The 20,085-nt window shown below is 42.0% G+C and overlaps 1 protein-coding gene across 1 annotated transcript in view; it reads left to right on the top strand.

Moving 5' to 3' along the window:
• CRPPA (CDP-L-ribitol pyrophosphorylase A) overlaps positions 1-20,085 on the top strand; it is a 490,539-nt gene that overhangs the window by 245,921 nt on the left and 224,533 nt on the right. The window contains exon 5 of the mRNA XM_029589010.1: positions 12,905-12,950. Within this exon, the coding sequence (XP_029444870.1) occupies positions 12,905-12,950 (46 nt within the window). The remainder of the gene's footprint in view (positions 1-12,904; positions 12,951-20,085) is intronic.

Raw genomic sequence — 20,085 nt, 5'->3', positions numbered from 1 at the left:
GTCTAGTCAGTTACATAAAGCACTGGACCCAGATGGGCTAAGTGCTGATTATTATAAAATCTTGATAACTCACATTGGGAAATTCCTGAAAGAATATTTTGAGATGGTGGTGTGGAAAATTTCCCAAGAAAGCAAAGAAAGCTTATATACAATTTAACAACCAAACTATGTTTATAATGACTAAAATAACTTCGTTAACAAGCACATAAATTTTTGAACTGTTAAACATCTAAACTTTGTAAACTGTTGTGGTGGCAAAACTGAACAACGGTATATAAAACTCGATAAATAAATAAAAATAAATAACTATATAGGAGTTCTTTGAAAAGGAGGCAAAGATCCTACAAGTCCAGCATCCTATAGGCCTATATCTTTACAGAATTTTTTAAATCTTATTTTTCATTCATTTTCAAATGAACACAAAAATCTCTTGTTCCAGAAAATATTGGGTATGCATGACAAAAAATATATCACGATAACCTAAATAAGTAAGAAAAACATCTATACATTCCTCAATGTAAAAGAAAAAAAAGGCGAGTGGGGAGCTCAAGATAAAAAGAGCAAAATTTTCCATGAAAATAAGGTAAAAGAATAATAATAAAACAGACACCAGCATTATATTCATAGTAGCCGATTCTGCGGAAGAGTGACTTTAGGCATGTGAATTTAGGAACGACCGGAGTTGTGACGGTTCAAAGAATACATATTTTACATTAAGATATGTTATAAGCACTTGTATATATATCGCAAAATAAACTGAGCCCCCTTAGATAACACCTCAGATCACATAGAAAGAAATCATTTACTACGAAGTTGGGTTGCTCTGGTAACATCAGGATAAATCCATAATTTCTGCCCATAGAACAAAAGTAATCTATTACGAAAAAAAAAACGCTAAGATATTATTTCTATCAGACAGGAAGGCAAAAGATACTAGCAAAGTTCCTCTTTTAGAAATATCAGTCTCGAGAATATGCAAGAATGTCCTTAAGATCAAGCTGGCTTACATCAGATCCCGCTTCAAATTGTGTTAAGTAATAGGCCTTGGTTACTACTGGCATCACTGCCACTGGAATTTTGAGAACTTGAGAGATGTAATTTCTAAATACATTTAAAGGAGAAATCATTTTTAGATTGGGAAAATTTAGAATCACTTAAGTTAAAACTTTGCAAAGAATTCTCTATATTTTTAAGCTTTTTAGAGAGTGTCTGTTCAGATTGAACTAAGGCATGTTGAACTTTCTCAATCAAACTGACCCGAGTAACCATGGCTGCCAATTTAGTCCTATATGAAGAAATTAATTTTTCATTAGCCAAAAAACGATGGTTAGTATCCAGAGTAATCTTAGTTAAAGAAGAAATAGAAGCTTCGAAGGAGACCAATGCATTCCAAATGGCATCTAGTGTGATCACAGGAGGTTTAACAAGTCCCATCTTCAAAACTGGCTTATCCAACGCCACACCGCCTGCACTCAGTGCAACGCCATTTCCCAAATCACAAAGTGGAGCCGATGCCAAGGTTTCAGCTAGGAATTCTGCCACTCCAGTTGCCCCCAAAACAGGGCACTCCTCTCTGGCAGTAGTGAGAGTTACCACTGCGGCCAGTGGACAAAGCTCTCAGCTTCCTCTGCTGCCGCTTCTTCCAAAATCTGCCCTCCCCGACTCACCTCAGAAGAGGCCGACAAGAAGTCCAAGCCCTCTGGGGAGATGTTATAATTGGCGCTCCGAGGTTTAAGGAGATCTCTTTGGCCAGCGTAGGGTGGCGTTTGCTCAGCGTCGATCCCCGCAATAGCCATTGCTCCCTGTCTTGCTGCTGGCGTTACTGCAAAAAAAACAAACCCTCAGTCAGGGGCTGATGTGAGACCAGCGAGGGAGAACTAGTAATGTACTCCCTCAGCTTTGCATTTCTCTTGGTGTAAGCATTGTAAAACAGGCAAAATCAAAATAGTTATACAGAGAGATAGAGCTCCTGCAGCACTTCTCAGTTGGTGGCCATCTTAATCTCCCCCTCGTTACTGAAATTTGATTTGAAATTATTTGCCAAAGTTATTGTTAGCAGATTAAATTTTATACTACCCTCCCTAATTTCTCATAATCAAGTTGGGTTTGTTAAGGGGTGTACAGCGGCTCAGCATATTGTGCGGCTATTGACAGCAATGACACAATGTAAATTGCAAAATACACCAGCTCTTGTGGTGGGGGTTTGATGCTGAAAAGGCTTTTGGCTGGATGGTATGATCATATCTTTTTTTCTGTGTTGGAATGGTGTTGTTTTGGGGAAAATATCATGAGATATATATCTGTTCTATATCAAAATCCAGGCTCCATCATCTTGGTGAACGAGTACATGTCACAAGAATTTGACCTGCAACGTGGTACACGACAGGGGTGCCCATTGTCTGCTTTTTTGTATATTTTAACAATGGATCATCTCTTAAGAAAAATTGCTGAGGACACAGAAATCTCGGGGTTTATGGTGGGAAAGGAAAGTTTAAAAAAGCTGTTTTTGTTGATGACGTGTTATTCTTCTTAATGGAGCTGGTTAACTCATTACAAAAAGTAATGGAGATACAAATACAGTTTGGAAAATTTTGTGGCTTAAAGATTAATTTAGACAAGTCAGAAGCATTAGATGTATTAGGTTCAGTAAGGCAATGGTGGCCCGATCCTTTCCCCCTTAAGTGGGTGGAATCAAAGATGAAATACTTGGGAGTTAAGAGCCCGGTGGATTTACGGAACATTTACTTAAGTAAATGTTAGAGAATAATATCTCTTAAGTAAAGGTAAGATATTACTTAAGTAATATCTTACCTTTACTCTCTAAGATGAAAAAGAAGTTAGCCATGTGGTAAAATTTGCCCCTTTCACTTTATGGTAAGGTTCAAATGTTCAAGATGATGGAACTTCCCAAAATGCTGTATCTTTTACAAATGCTACCGAAATGCATAAAAAAAAGGGGATATGATTGAGATCCTACATGCTATGAGACGATTTATGTGGGGAAAATGAGGGGCACAGTTAGCATGGCAGAAGATGATGCTACCTTTAACTGAGGGGAGGTATAGGGTGTCCAAATAAACTACAATTTAGCCTGTTTTTTATGACATGTTAAAGATTGGTTGTATAGTACAAAAACATTTTTGCCCATTCATTTTTTTTTACAAGCACGGGGTAAACCGTTATGTTTGAGCAACATATTACACGTGCAGAGTCATCGACTACAGATCATGTAAAAAGTAATATTGTAGTGCAAGCATGTAAAAATGCATGGAAGGTGCTTTGTGATAAGATTCAGGTGAATCAAGAGTATCTCCATTATTGATGCTTTCTGGACATCTTCAATTCTCACCAGGAGACCCAATTTTTAAATGATAGGAGGCAAAAGGTCTAAGAAGATTCTATCATTTTTTTTCTGAGTGATCGATGTACCTTTTGCTCTGTCATAGAAGTGTGAGATAACTTTGATTTGCTTCATAAAGACTTCTGTGCTTACCTACAAACTGGACATTCCGTAGAAGTGGATTTATCAGCTAAATTGGGAGTTATAGATTTGGAGCCTTATGATCTAATATTTGCAGTGAAACCAAGAAAAAATACTTCTTGTGCCTCATTGATTAAAGCAATTACTGCCATAAACACACCCTGATCACTGCTAGACAGTAGAAAAATGGAATCAGGAGCTAGACGCACCAATTTCTTTCAGTGATACAGGAATGTTTTAAAAATATAAATCAGTTCACTAAGAATGTACTGTGAGAGAAACACAATTTAAATTCCTTTGTCTCATGTATGTCTCCTGTTGGTCATTTAAAGGAAAAATGTGCCCTTCGGATCTTTGCCTGAAATGCAGGAAAATGAGAGGATCTTTGTTTCATTATTTCTGGGAATGTCCGCAGACACAATTGTTTTGGAAAGAAGGTTTTAACTATCTGGGAAAATTGTTTCAACATAAATTTCTTTTGTCATCTAAGACTTGTCTTTTTGATAACTTGAACGGCGTGATTTTCAATGTATTACAGAGCCAGGAAATTTTTCTTAGGAAAGCATTTTTGATTGCAAAAAAAAACATTGGCTAAATGGATAACCTCAGAAAGACCAACCATTATACAATGGAAACTATGGATGCTTAAACTGGTGGTTCATGAGTATATATTGGCCAGAAAATAAACAACAAAGAAATATGATCTTTTCTTGGAGGTCTGGCAAGAATATCTCCAATCTTTGAATGTTAAAGCCGGGAGTGCCTTATTTGGACTAGCTTGAAGAAAGGGAGTTCAAAGTTCAAAGAACAAAAGAGGGGACTCTTTGGGGGATCGCTTATGAGTACTGTAGTCTATGTTTTGTGAAAAGCCCAAGTAATATAATGTTTATTGCTATCATGAGGATGTAGGGGAAGGGGAGGAATTATGGATGTCGAAGGGGATGGGGAAGGAAAGATGGGACAAGATTATCTATATATCTATATTACTTTATATATTTTTGGTTTTATTTTGGTTTTTTATATACCGGTCTTCTTGCATTAGATGCAAATCAAATCGGTTTACATTGAACAATTAAAACTTGCTTGAAAAAGCATTACATGTAACACAGAACATCAAAACATGAAAACCTGTTGGAACAATAATAAAACACAGAGTTTGAATTGTTCATCTTTACCAGATGCCTTACAGGAAAACAAAAAAAAATGGATTAAAAATTGAAAATTAAATAACATATGGAAGTATCGAGAGAAAATAGAGCATGGGAGCACTGAGTGAAAATTATGAGAGAGGAAGAGGAGAGGAGAGGGAAGGGGAAAAAGAACAGAGGGACTAGAACGGTGGTTAAAAAAGGAAGGATTAGAGGGAGGAAATTATAAAAAGAAACAAACAAATCGAATTTGCCATGGTAAATCTACAGTAAGAAATCAGGGAAATGCTAGATTAAATAGATAAGTTTTCAGTTTTTTCTTGAAGGATTGATGGCAGGGATCCTGTCTAAGGTCTGGTGGAAGTGAATTCCAATGAGAGGGACCTGCCGTGGAAAAAGCTCTGTTACTTAGTGGAGTTTTGGCTTGAGGGATAAAAAGGGAGCCTTGATAAGCTTTTCTTATTGGTCTCTTTGATTTGTTGGTACGAAACTGAAAAGTAAGATCAATTGGGGCTAAGTTGTTTAAGGATTTATGTATGATGGTCATGGCTTTGTAGAGTACTCTGTATTTAATCGGAAGCCAGTGAAGCTTGAAGAGTATGGGTGTAATGTGGTCTCTCTTATTTGCATTGGTCAGGATCCTGGCTGCTGAGTTCAGTAACAACTGTAGAGGCTTGATGGAGTTGGCTGGAAGACCAAGTAGCAAAGCTGGAGAGTATGATTGATTGAAGGACAAGGCGGAAATCGTGTGAATGCAAAAGGGGTTTTAGCCTTTTCAGAACTTGTAATTTGAAAAAGCATTCTTTAGTTGTGTTATTTACAAAACTTTTGAGGTTCAGGTGAGTATCCAAAAGCACGCCTAGATCTCTTACGTGGGAAGGGTTTTTGATGTTGTCCAGGATAGTTGCAGGAGGATTAGGATTAGAGGTCATGTCTTTTTGTGTTTGATCACTTATAAAGTTAGATATCTCTCTAGGAATGAAGTTGTCATCCTGGGAGATGATGAGGTATTCCGTTTTTTGCTTGTTGATGACCAGGTTAAGTTTGGTAAGGAGCGAGCTGATTTCCTGAAAGCAATATTCCCAGAAAATTAAAGTGTTTTGAAGGGACTTCTTTATAGGGATGAGAATTTGTATGTCGTCTGCATATACAAAATGTTTGATTTTCAGTTTAGATAACAGGAAGCAGAGGGGTAGAAGATAAATGTTGAAGAGGGTTGGGGAGAGGGAGGAACCTTGAAGTATTACAGTTTTTTTGTTCAATTAAAGTGTAAAATTAAAATAAAGAAATACAAAAAAAAGTTGTCTGATTAGCTTACCCATAGATGCACTAAGCCACAATGTTTTCTCGTACGAGGGGTCGCACTATCTTGGGCGGCTGTCACTACGATAGATAACCTGAAAGGGAGCTATTTTGTCTGCTTTCTGGGACTAAGAGTTAAAAAAGGATAGCCAGTCCTCCTAGCCTCCCACCCTAAAACCCTGCAACAGAACCAAATATCATAAAAGAAAACAACTTCTGCTGGGAGACTCAATAATCAAAGGAACCAATTTGGGAGCACATTTTGATGGTGACACTATAGATAAATGCATTCCAGGATCCTCAGCCAGTAGAAATGCAAATCAGATAGTCCCAAGTCATTGAAGAAGAAAGTAGGAACTTTGATATCAGTGTTATCATCCATCTGGGAACTGTTGACATCACTAGAAATGGTATCCATGAAGTTCAAAAACATTTCCATAATCTAGGCATGAAGATAAGAAATACTGCAAAGGCTATTGCATTTTCAGAAGTATTACCAGTTCATAGAATAGGAGATGAGAGGCTTTGCCATATAAATTAGTTCAATACCTGGCTCAAATCCTGGTGTACAGAAAATGGTTTTGGATACATTGGAGGCTAGGGTCATGTATGGAGCAATAAAAGGCTATATGGAAAGGATGGCCTACATTTGTCTGTGGCAGGAAGAAGGATGCTAAGTGAGAAATTCAGATCTTACATTAATAGACATTTAAACAAAAGTATGGGGGTGGCAGGAGATGGCCTTTGAAATTGTCTTGTCACCCCCAAGCAATACAAACACTACAGGACAAGCGAAGAGAAAATAACAAAATCATTCAGTTCAAAAAAACAGAAAATGTTCCGAAGAAGTGCAACAAAGCAAGGGAGAAAAAGTGGAAAGCTATGACTACAAATGCTCGTTGTTGCATGAGCCGGCTGCGGCAGGCCCGCGGCCAGGCCCTCTTACCTTCTACTGCCTACTCCAGCGTCTGGCTCCACTTCCCTCACAGCTGTGGGCCGCCATCTCCGTCCTCAGGCCTTCCCCAGCGCTCCTGTTTCCACGATGGACTCCTATGGTCCGCGGCGGGCCTCCCCATGTGGCTGCGGAAAGACGCCACTGTCCCACGCCATGCCCCTCCCTAGGCGCGTGTGCACGCATTTCAGTGCCTTATGAAGGGCCCGCGACGGGAACTTGGCTGCGGCCCCGGATGATGACATCATTGAAGCTCCGGTATAAAAGGCTGGCCTCAACTCGTTAGTCGCCTTTGCAACAGGTCTCCATGCTGGTTGTGTACGTCGTTGCCTCCTGGTGATTCCTTCGTGTTCCTTTTAAGTTCCTGTTCCTGGTTTTGTCTTCTCCATTCCTGTGTTTCCTGCTACTCAGCTTCCCTGCGGATTGATCTCCTGGACCCAACCACTGCTTTTGCCTGACTATGCTATTGATCTTCTCCGAGACCCGACCACTGCTTTGCCCGACTATGCTATTGATCTTCTCCTGGACCTGACCACTGCTTTGTCTGACTATGCTATTGATCTTCTCCTGGACCCGACCACTGCTTTGCCCGACTACGCTACTGATCATCTCCTGGACCCGGCCACTGATTTGCCTGACTATGCTATTGATCTTCTCCTGGACCCGACCACTGCTTTGCCTGACTACGCTACTGATCATCTCCTGGACCCGGCCACTGATTTGCCTGACTATGCTAGTCCAGACCTCTGCTTCGTCTGACCATACTACTGATCCTCTCCTAGTCCAGACCTCTGCTTTTCCCGACCACACTATTGCTTCTTTCCTGGACTTGACTTCAGCCTTGCCTTGCCACCGCTCCTTGATTGCCGCCTGCCCTGACTTCAGCCTGTTCTACGACGCCTCTACAGTCTTAGTCCTGGACTTGGCCTTTCAGGCTTCGGCCTGCTCTTGCTTGGGCGCCCCCTGTCTGACTCTTGTTCCTATTGGGGCCCGGGTCTCCGGGACTCTACCTCGCCTAGTACAGACTCTCCAGTTCTATGGTTGCTGTCCCTGGGCTGATCTCTCCATCTTTTGATCGACGACTACACAAGGATGCCCATCTAACTCCAACTTTGATATCGGTGTTATCATCCATCTGGGGACCATTGACCTCACTAGAAATAGTATCCATGAAGTTCAAAAACATTTCCATAATCTAGGCATGAAGATAAGAAATACTGCAAAGGCTCAACCCGTGGGGAAAGAGGGCTGGTATCGGCAAAGCTCCAGCCGGCCTCTATTAGTCAACCAGCCTACTCCGCCTGCTGACAGTTCCGTGTTCCTGATGCCTTGATCCTGATGCCTTCGTCTTCGCCTCTGCATCCAGTTCCCAGTTTCCTGTGTCCACCTTTCCTGGTGTGCCACTGTCGTGGTCCATGACCATCCCATGGGGGGCTGTGTACAAGGCCTTCTTCTCGTCTGCAGCGAAAGTCTCCGGAAGACCCTTTTTATTAATGTTCTGAGTTCCGTGTTCCAAGTTCCGAGTCCTGAGTCTTGAATCCTATCCTGGTCTTCGGAGTTCCTTGCCTGCTTCCGTCCATGCCCAAGACTCTGCCAGAACCTGCTCCGCTCCAGTGTGGTCTGCGACCAGCCACAGGCGGCTTTGTAGTGCGCGCCCCTGTGCAGGCCTCTACTTAATCTTCAACATGTTCTAGTCTCAAGTTCCACTACTTCGCCTGGAGTCTGCTTTGCTCAGCGTGGTCCGCGACCAGCCATAGACAGCTGTGCAGGGTGCACTGCAATGCAGTTCTCACCCAATACTTTTGCCTGAGTCCTGAAACCTTGCCTGAGCTCTTCTGAGTAACCTGAATCCTTGTCTGACTCCTTCCAAGTTCCAAGTCTTCGTCTGAGTCCTTCCAAGTAACCTGAGTCCTCGTCTGAGTCCTTCCAAGTTCCAAGTTCTTGTCCGAGTCCTTCCAAGTTCCAAGTCCTCATCTTGTTCCTCCCCTCAGCCTCCATCTGGCCTCACGCACTTGTCGTTCCCAAGCGGCGGGTTCGAAAGGGCTTTTGAGTAGCTGGAGGGCTCTCCTTAGTCCAGCATTACGTTGCTGGGTTTCCTTAGTGCGTGTAGGTCCTGTTCCGAGTTCCTTGCTTTGGTTCCAGTCTTGCTTTGTTCCTGCTCTGGCCATGCTTGAATGCGCTCATCTCCCACGGTGTGGCTCAGGGCTCCTCTCTGAGTTGTGCAGTGGTTCAGGGGCTCACGGTCTCCCATTCGCTAGCGGCCGCGCCCATATCAGGACCTGTAGGTCACGGTCGCAACACTTTGTGTGCAGCAGTCGGTAGGTGACGGCCCGCCTTCTGCTCCAGTTTGGAGGGCCACATGGCAGCTTCGGTCCATGTTTATTTATTTATATTAGACTTTATATTCTGCTTTTTGCAATTTTTTTTTCAAAGCAGATTACATTAAGGTACTGTAGGTATTTCCTATCTCCAGAGGGCTTACAATCTAAGTTTGTACCTGAGGCAATGGAGGGTAAAGTGACTTGCCCAAGGTCACAAGGAGCAACAGTGGGACTTGAATACTGGTTTCCTGGTTCATAGCCCAGTGCTCTAACCACTAGGCTACTCCTCCATTCTATGTGAAGGGCACAGAGAACCTTGAGGTCGCAGTGGCAACAGGTCTCCCAGGACCTTGAGATCTGTCTCTCAGTCACGGAACCTCTGAGAGCTTCTCTATCCTGATGGGAAAACCTCTTCAATTTGGAGCGGGGAATTCCCTTTCAGGCTGCCCCACCTCAGGTGGTCTTCATCACCGACACCTCTCGTAAGGGCTGGGGATCCTATGTGGATGGCCTCCACACGCAGGGTCTCTGGACTGCTCAAAAAAGCCCGCTGTCAAATAAATTTCTTGGAGCTTCGGGCGATCCGTTATACCCTCTGGATGTTCAGGGACTGGTTGTAGCACAAGGAAGGCCTAATCTGGATGGACATCCAAGTTGCAATATAGTATATCAACAAACAGGGAAGCATGGAATTGTTCCTCCTCTGTCACGAGGCGGTGCAGGTTTGGTCCTGGGCTCTGGCTCAGGGAATGTCACTGCGAGCGATGTACCTGCCAGAGACTCTAAATGTGCTGGCGGACCGGCAGAGCCGCTCATTTCAACCACACGAGTGGTCCCTTAATCTGGAGGTGGCAGCCAGGATTTTTCATCAGTGGGGTACCCCAGATGTGGATCTCTTCCCCTCCCCATTCAACTACAGTTGAACCGCTTCTGCTCCCTGCCACTGCGGGCAGACATTTGGCCTGCGACACCTTCTCCCTTCTCTGGGGGAAGGGTCTGTTGTACGCAAACCCTCCTTTTCTGCTCCTCTTGAAGACCCTGCTCAAGGTTCAAAAGGACGGAGGGACCATGATCCTTGTGGCGCCTAATTGGCCCTGACAGGGCTGGTTCCCTCTCCTTATGGATCCGTCGGTCAGGAACCACATTCAATTGGAAATGGTGCCCGATCTGATAACTCAGAACCAGGGTTCTCTGTGCCATCTGAACCTTCAGGCATTAGCCCTCACGGCATGGATTTTGAACGCCTAATTCTTCAGCCCTTATTCCTTTTGGACAGTGTCTCCCGGGTGCTGGTGGCTTCTAGGAAGCCTTCCACCAGGAAGTCTTATAATTTGAAATGGAGAAGATTCTCCACCTAGTGTGCGGGGCATGCCTTCACATGCCCCCTTCCCAAATTGTTGGACTACTTGTGGCACCTTTCTGAGTCTGGGCTTCAAACTAGCTGAGTCAGAGTCCATCTTAGCACTGTTAGTGCAAACCATCGGGGTGTCACTGGCACACCTATCTTGGTTAGCCTTTAGTAGGGGTCTGCTCCAGCTGAAGCCCCCTCTTTTGGCCTCATGTTGCGTTCTGGGACCTCAACATTGTCCTGGCGCGGCTCATGTATCCTCCCTTCGAGCCGTTGCGCTCCTGCGACCTGAAGTTCCTCACCTGGAAAGTTATATTCCTAGTGGCGATTATTTCGGCTTACGGAGTCAGTGAGCTTCAGGCCTTGGTTATATACCTGCCCTACACAAGGTTCTTTCATGATCCTGTAGTCTTGCATACACACTCTAAGTTCCTACCTAAGGTTGTGACTGATTTCCACATCAATCAGTCCATTATTTTACCCACCTTCTTTCCCAAGCCTCATTCCCACACAGGGGAACAGGCCTTTCATACTTTGGACTGCAAGAGGGCCTTGGCTTTCTATTTAGAATGCCCAGCTGGTCACAGACAGTCCACTCAGCTCTTTGTGTCCTTCGATACCAATAGGCTGGAATGGCAGTGGGTAAACAGACTCTATCCAATTGGCTGGTGGATTGCATTGCCTTCTGCTATGCTTAAGCGGGCCTTCAGCTAACAACCTGAATCAAAGCTCACTATCGGGCCAATACAGTAAAAATCGCAGGAGAGCGGGCGAGCGTCCACTCTCCTGTGCGCACGATACAGTAAATTCATTTATTTAAATTAGGGTCCGCATCGCTAGCGCCTCTTTTTGGACAGGAGTGGCAGCTGTCAGCAAGTTTGACAACTGATGCTCAATTTTGCCGGCGTCGGTTCTCAAACCTGCTGACAGTCACGGGTTCGGAAACCGGACGCCGGCAAAATTGAGCGTCCGGTTTTCAACCCGCGGCCCATTTTGGGACCTCCGACTTAATATTGCCATGATATTAAGTCGGAGGGTGCACAGAAAAGCAGTTTTTACTGCTTTTCTGTGCACTTCCCCGGTGCCGGCAGAAATTAACGCCTACCTTTGGATAGGCGGTAATTTCTTAAAGTAAAATGTGTGGCTTGGCTGCACATTTTACTTACTGTATCGCGCGGGAATACCTAATAGGGCCATCAACATGCATTTGCATGTTGAGGGCGCTATTAGGTTCGGGGGGGGGGGGGGGGGGGGTGTTGCACTCTACTGTATCGGCCTGTATGTGCGGGCCATGGTGTCGTTCATGGCTCATCTGCAAGCGGTCCCCGTCGTTGAAATTTAACGTGCAGCAAAGTGGAGTTCCCTTCACGTGTTTGTGGCCCATTACTACTTAGACAAAGATGGTCAACAGGACAGTGCTTTTGGCCAGTCTTTCCTACACAAACTCTTCCAAGCCTGAGCCCAACTCTTCCAGCCTAGCACCCCTGCTTGGAGCCAGGCAGTCCCCAGCTGACCAACAGATCAGTAATTGTTGGTCTCTCCTGCTGCTAAAGGACAGCCTGGAGCTTGGTATTCACCCACATGTGAGGACTATCATCCTGCTTATCCTAGGAGAAAGCACAGTTTCTTACCTGTAACAGGTGTTCTCCTAGGACAGCAGGGTGTTAATCCTCAGGAATCCCACCCGCCACCCTGCAGAGTTGGGTTCTCCCTCCGGTTTGTTGTTTCATTTTTATGCTTATATTTTTATCTGTTTTACGCGACTGAACAGGGACCTCGCATGGACGCGCAGATAGCGGCAATCTAGGCATGCTCAGAATGCTGGTCAAAGCTTCTGGAAACTTTGATGAACGTTTTCCGTGCCGGGCTCCATCGGATGAAGTCATCCTTATATGAGGACTAACATCCTGCTGGCCTAGGAGAACACCTGTTACAGGTAAGAAACTGCACGTTACATTACTACTAATGGCATGATGATGTACTTTCCTTGCCTCTTCCATATATGAACTGGGTGGATATTCCTGATGTTAGAATCCTATAAGATGACAGGTGTTTGGCCTGTTTCTTGTATAAGAATAATTGAAAAATTTATAAATAAAATAACAGAAGGAATGGAGTTTCATTTACTTAGATATGTTTAAGAAAGCATCATCCCAAAGCTGTGTATTAAGAACATTGCAACTTTTTGTCTCAGCAATCACCAGGGTATTTACTATATACTGTAATTAAGAGATTGGCAAAATCATTTGTTTATGATGCTTTTTCTGTGAAGAATTGTCCTGAGGGCACTGTTTTATTGGTTATACATTCCTTCTTGTTCACTTAGGTCTAATGAAGTTTACTGTCCTTTAGGTGACCTACAAGCGAGATCTATATGCAGCGGAATCGATTATTAAGGGTATGTATTTGTCCTTATGATTATTGCTTTAGGTAACTCATAATAAATCCAAAATTTCATAGTGTAAGATACTGTTTAAAGTCAACAATGAAAAATTAATGGCCATATACACTAGCTTGCAAACCAGAATGATGACTTTTATTTGTTTTTCAATTTAAAAAAATGTAATGCTACAATGAATGCACAATAGTTATTTTGTATTTTGTTTTTTTTGCTAACCAAAGTATGCCACATTTATCACTTTATTTCCACAGTTGGTATTTAAATTTCAAGTTGACCAGTTTAGCTTACTCATAAAGTTGGCAAGTTTGACCAGTTATCTAAAGATGTACTTAAATATAATATTCAAATTCTCACGTGAGAAAATAATTTTAATATGGAAAGTTATTTTCTATTATCCTGAATTGGCATAGGTCAAGGTAACACTTGTTACTCCTTGAATAGTAAATATTCCATAGTGTTCTGTCACATAATTTGTAAGAAGGGGTAGGAGGCTACCTGGTGCATGATACTTGAAAGTAAGCCCAAAATATATGGTGAAAACTATAAAATGTATTTAAAAGATTATTATTCCCTTTGGGAATGCATAGCACTGTATTTTAGAGCAATGCACCCATGCCATGGGAAGCATTTAAAGCTAGCCATCCTGAGTATCTGTGTTGAAATGTATACTATTTTATTTATTTATTTCACTTTATTTATAGACTGTGGTTTACAAAGGTACATTCATAAGTAACAAGAAGATAAAACAAGATAAAATAGGAAAACATAAGAATAAATAAATTAAAATTAACATTTTAAAAGAGTTGATAAAAATAAAACACATATAATAGAAGCAACAAAATAAAACAAATATGTCTAAGACTGGGATTCGCAAAGATCTTTGAAAGCGTGTCTAAAAAGATATTTCAGTGTTTTCTTAAATTCTTTAGGATCAGAGAGCTGCCTTAATGGCTGGGGAATGGTGTTCCACGTGATAGATCCTGTAATTGAAAATAAGCGTTTGCGGGTAACTGCTAGTCAGTCTACTACTACTACTACTATTACTATTACTACTGTTAAAGATTTCTATAATGCTACAAGATGTAGCCCTCTACAGGCACACAATTCCTGTGCAGTAGAGCTTAAAATTTGATGAAGGCACAGAAAACACAAGAGGTTTCACAAACTTTAATAATTATAGAAAATGATTTAATAACAAAGCCATGATCAGGGAGAATCAATTTTAGGATTTAAAAGTAACTTCACAAAGGTAAGTTTTTAGGTGGGATTTGAAAATGGCCAGAGATATGGAGCACATCACATCAACTTAGTAAGATCATTCCAGGCATTTGGTGCAACAAGGTGGAAGGCATGGTGCTAAAAATTGGACATGGAGGAGAAGGACATAGATAAGAACAGCTTGCTTGATTGGAGTTCAGGAGGATAGTTGTGGGTAGGATAAAAGATGAGATGAGAGGCAATGAGGAGCTGCAGAGTGAATGCATTTGTAGTTGATTACAAGAAGTTTTAGTTGAATGTGGAAGTAGATTGGTAGCCAATGTAGTGATTTAAGAAAAGAGTTATAGCAACACTGGCAGAAGATAAGTCTGGTGCCTGAGTAGTGGTGAGAGATAGGTCAGTGGGAGACCTGTGAGGAACAGGTTGCAGTGGTCCAGCTAGTGAGTGAGGAGAGATTGGATAAAGGTTTTGGCAGTGTGCTCAAAAAGGAAGGAGCAGATTCTGGTGAAGATTTAGAGAAAGAAATGGCAATTTCAGTAATGTTTTGGATATAATTAGAGAAGTGTAGAGAAGATTTGAAGATGATGATGAGGTTGAGGGCAAAGAAGAATGGGAAGAGGACAGTGTTCTCCATGGACGAGCAGGACAGTAAACAGCTATACAAGTGGGTATCATCACATGACTGTGCTGAGATGAAAAAGCTCTCTCAGAGCTCAGAAAACCTGAAAAGGTTTTCTGAGCAAGTGGAGATGTTCCTGTGATGTTGCTGCCGAATGAGTATCTGCAGACTTTTTATGCTTTTGTGAAAGGAAACATTTTTGCTGTCGCTCCTTAAGCCGCTTGTTACATTTTTGTCTTTATTATTTTCTCTTCCATTTGTTAAGTAATTGTTAATTTTTTTCTTTCCTGAGTCTCAAAAAAAATTTTTCATTACTTCAATTTCTCCAATATTGAGTTGTAGTTCCCAAATTAATATTAATTAATAAAAGTACCCTGGTATTAATCCTTCATATAAAAGAAAGGACACACAGTAATTTCACACTGACAATAAAAACAAGTTCAGTGTATATTTCCTCTTTTAATATGTTGCCATAGAGAAGGGCTGTTAGTCCAGAAAAAGACACAGTCATTCTGTTCAAAACAGGAACATGTCACTTATTTATATTTTATTATATGCAAAGCCAATTAATCTCTATATTAAGCATAGTAACATAGTAATGACAGCAGAAATGGACCAAAATGGTCCATCCAGTCTGCCCAACAAACTTCTTATGATAGTATTTGCCATGCTGTGCAGGTTAGCCACCATGTTACTCTTTTACTGGGTGATGAGCCTTCTTGAAATTTCAGACAGTGCAGCTGGATCTGCTTTGTTTATGGACTTGGTTATGGTTGTAGAAGCAGTAATGTGCTTTTTCCCTTATGTCTGTGTATCAGTACCCCAGACCTTATAAGTCAGGGCCTATGGTGGTTGTCATCTGAATCCAAAACCTCTTTCCACCCCTCTGCCATTAAAGCAGAGAGTGATGTTGCAGTTGCATCAAAGGAATCAAATAAACCTATGCCTTATATTAAGATTAGTAACTGCCCTTTCATGCACGCTATTCCCATGCTTATCGGTTTCCCACACCAAAAAATTCAGGGCCTTCGTTGGTTGCTGTCTGAATCAAATTCACTTTTTCCCTCTGCCGTTGAAGTGGAGAGCAATGTTGCAGTTGCATCAAAGCATCAAGGCTTATTGGTTAAGGGGAATAATCTCCATACTTTCTGTTAAGGGTAGTAACCACCACACAAACAAGTTACCCCCATGTACTCTTTTCTGCATTTCCATCCTCTAGCTTTTAAGGATCCACAGTATTTATCTCATACCCCTTTGAATTCTTTCACTGTTTTCAACTTTACCACCTCCTCCGGCAGGGCATTCCAGGTACCACCACCCTCTCTGTAAAGAAATATTTTCTTTAAGAGTTCAGTTTTGACAAAAACTCTTTTTGGGTGGTTTAAATGATTGGTAAAATTTGATATAAAAAGTGGGTTGGAGAACATAAGAAAAACATAGCAATATGACAGTAAATGATTAAATACAACTTATTGCTTTAGAGGCTGATCACGGCTTGTGGCCCATTGTGCGGCGAGAGGCTGCAGACTGAAATTATAAAGCGATCATTTATGATATTGTCATTTGCTTTCAGATATTAAAAATGATGTTTATATAATTTAGGTGGTTGGGGAGAATTCATAGAATTGGATATTTGATCCTTTTTTCCTCTCTTTTTGGTGTGTGATAGTGTATTGAGAGGGTTTTTGCTTTTTCTGTTTTGATTACTTATCAAGAAATATTTTCTGACAATGGTTCTGAGTCGTCCCCCCTGGAGTTTCATTTCATGAACCCTAGTTCTTCTGATTTCTTTCCAATGGAAAAAAGGCCCAAAGTTTGTTGATCATTAAAACTTTTCAGGTATCTGAAGGTCTGTGTCATATCTCTCCTGCACCTCCTCTCTTCCATATTTAGATCCTCGTAAGTCTTTCAATACTGACTTCACACCAATTTGGTCACCCTTCTCTGGATTACCTCGATCCTGTCTCTGTTCTTTTTGTGGATATGGGCTCCAGAACTCAACACAATACTCCAGATGAGGCCTCACCAAGGACCTGTACAGGGGCATCATCACCTCCTTTTTCTTACTGGTTATTCCTCTCTTTGTGCAGTCCAGGATTCTTCTGGCTTTAGCTATTGCCTTGTCACATTGCTTTACTATCTTCAGATCACCAGACACTATCATCCCAAGATCCCTCTCTTGGACCGTGCACATCAGTCTTTCACCCTCCCCCCCCCATCATCATATTGTAATCTTTTGGATTACCGCATCTCATGACTCTGTACTTCTTGGCATTGAATCCCAGATGCCAAGTTTTTGACCACTCTTCAAGCTTTCTTAAATCAATTTTCATTCTGTTTACTTCATCAGGTGTGACCACTCTGTTGCAGATCTTATTATCATCCTCACAGACACATTTTACCTTTTGTCCCTTTTGCAAAATCACTTTTCTTCCATTAGCCTAATCATGATACATGAATAATAATTTTGCCGCAGTTCCCTAATTTCTACCTATCATGCTTTTGTTGCAGTTTCTCTTTCTTACCTGACATATTCATTAGTTGTTAGCTCGTTATCTTAATACCTCCTATCAATAATTTGCAATTCCTAGCATATTAAACTTCAGAAGTAAGCAACTTTTTTCCAACACTATGGGCCTCATTTTCCAATATCGCATTGGTATCTCATGCGATACCAAAAAGGGGTGTACCTTATGCTAATAAGCATGTGTATCACGAATTGCACTGTCAGCTATGCGAAAGGCTGTTATCGCAAGTTGCACTATTAGCCCAATTTGGGGCTACATTGCAGAGAGAGAGAGAGAGAAAGAGAGAGAGCGCCTTGCTATAGTGCCTCCTCCCTAGACAGGTATTTGTATCCCTATGGGAGGCCCACCTAGTAACTCGAGGTGAGGTTTAAGTATTAGTGTAGGGGGTTAGGGGCCACTTTCACATTCAACGTGAGACGTACGAACAGAACAGTGGTCTCTTGTGAAGATTTGATGACCTACAGAGTGAGGAAACTCACTCCAAGATGAGATTTGTGCAAGGTTCTCTCAACCTAGCTTGATGGACTCTCTACCTGGGTAGAAATAGTCCCAATATTACAAATGGTCACAGGATTGTACTCCAAATATTTCCTCATTCCAAAGAAAACAGGTGGTTTCCACCCTATCTTGGACCTGAAAGACTTGAAGAAAGAAAAGTTCAGAATGAACTCTTTAGGGATAATCCTACTTCAGTTGGAGATAAACAACTGGCTAACCACTAAAGACCTTAAGGATCATAGAAAACCGCATACAATTTCTGCATTTCACCATAGCCAGTGATCATTACTAATATCAAGTTCTCCTTTTTAGCCTCTCTGTAGCACTCAGGGTATTTACAGAATGTCTTGTAGTGGTTGCTGCTTATCTAAGGAAGAGCAGTATATTTATTTTTCCATTTTTGGATGATTGGCTCACATCAAGAAGCTTATTTCTCCACACTTCATGTGATGAATATCTTCTGAACTCTAGGGTGCATCATCTATTTCCCCAAATCCAATTTGGAACTGACTCCTATGACAGACTTCATAGCAGCCAATCTCAATACCACACAAGGAAAGTCATTTCCCCTCAGCAGAGGTCAAATAAACTGGCCCACAAGAATCAAGCACAAACCAGAGGCAGTAAGTACTTGTGAATTATTACTTGAACTAGATACCTGGAATAAAGATGAACTATTAATTGAAATGCCAGACAGAAACAGAGTGCTAAGAGTGGCACACTACAAAGAAATGTAAAAGTACACAGGTGTGCAACTTGTCGAGGTGAAGTCTGTTGCTGAACTCATGGTTATCTATATTATTAATCAAGTTTTTTTGTTAGTCTGGCCACAGTTGAATTTTGTAGAGAATACTGGTGGGCTGATGTCACTGCAGGGGTATATATATACTGTGATGTCAGCTGAGCTCTGTCTCCATCTTCTGGTAGAGGTGCATAACTCACTGGTTCTGGATTCATCTGTCTGTTCTAAAGAAAAGGAAATTAGCAGGTAATTTATGTGGGCTTTGACAGAATTATCCTGTTTAAGACTAAATAGTTAAAGTAGTTGATCACTTGTTAGGGTTGTGTACTTGCTACATTGTAGCATGAATGTTTTTTCATTCCTACCTACATCAGAGCTTAGTCAAACTGACTCAGTTTTTGTCTGTCATTTCTTATTTAGCTAACAGCTGAAGGCCTATTTGTGTTTCCTAGAATTGTCTGGAGCTTGTTAGCTTGGCAGATGTGTAACATTTTAGAGAATGACAAAGAAATAAGCATATCATTAAAAAAACGTACTGGATTTATTTGCTCTATAATTCTTTCTCATGCATCACCGTACTGCAGTCATTTATGTTTTTAGATATACTGATATGATATTGCCAGTGATCTGCTACCAATTTCTTATCAAGAAATTGCTAGCTCTACTTGTCTTGGTGAGACACACTTTGTTTTCATAAAATAATTAAATTAGGGGCGCCCGGAAATCTTTGAGCATGTCATCAACATTGCCAATTTAAAGCTTGTTGCTGTGTTATCTTGTGATACTGCGCATTATGAACCCAGCTTTCAAAACTATCTGCTGCACACCACTTAGCACGCGTAAGTGGGCCTGCAGAAATGTATTGCAGTCTCCCAGCAGAGGTAAGCGAGTGCTGCCAGTAATTGCCACTCTGTGTACCCAGCTGGAGTGGGCTGCCAGACCTACCTGCCAGCATCTTCTTCGGGAGGGAGGGGAGTGGTAAAATACTGGCAGGTAATGGTGCCAACAATGTGGCAGGGTGGTTGGCGTGGGGGCCTCCTTTCATCCCCCCCTCCTGCTGTGGCGCTGGGGTATGATGCAGCGACCTGAGATTGGGGCAAGCGCTGGGTGCACTGACGTCATATAGCTGCAATGCCAGTGCCAGTCACCTGATTGGCCTGGGGTCGGCATGGCCACCCAACCAGGAGGGGGCTGAGCTGCTGGGAAATTTAAAACATGATGGTTCCCATAGCAGCCTTCTTTTGCCTTCAGCTCTAGGATAACATTTTCTTCCTTTTTTCTCATCTTCTTCCTGGCCTACTCCCCTTTTTTAAGGGAGAACACCATTTGGTCCATGATTCCTGAGGAGAACAGGGGCACTGATCCCGAAACAAAATTTAAAAAATTAAAAGAGGGGTAGGAGAAAGAGAGAGGAGGGAAGTTGGGATCTTGGCAATTGCAACTTGGGCAACCTGCACTTAGGAGCATAGTGATCTCCTTGATTGCACGTAGCTCCCCTTGGGGGGAGTACCACTAGCCCCCTTTTAA

Source organism: Rhinatrema bivittatum, chromosome 2 (assembly GCF_901001135.1).
Source record: "Rhinatrema bivittatum chromosome 2, aRhiBiv1.1, whole genome shotgun sequence".
NCBI classification, from domain to species: domain Eukaryota; kingdom Metazoa; phylum Chordata; class Amphibia; order Gymnophiona; family Rhinatrematidae; genus Rhinatrema; species Rhinatrema bivittatum.
This window is presented reverse-complemented; position numbering and strand designations above follow the sequence as displayed.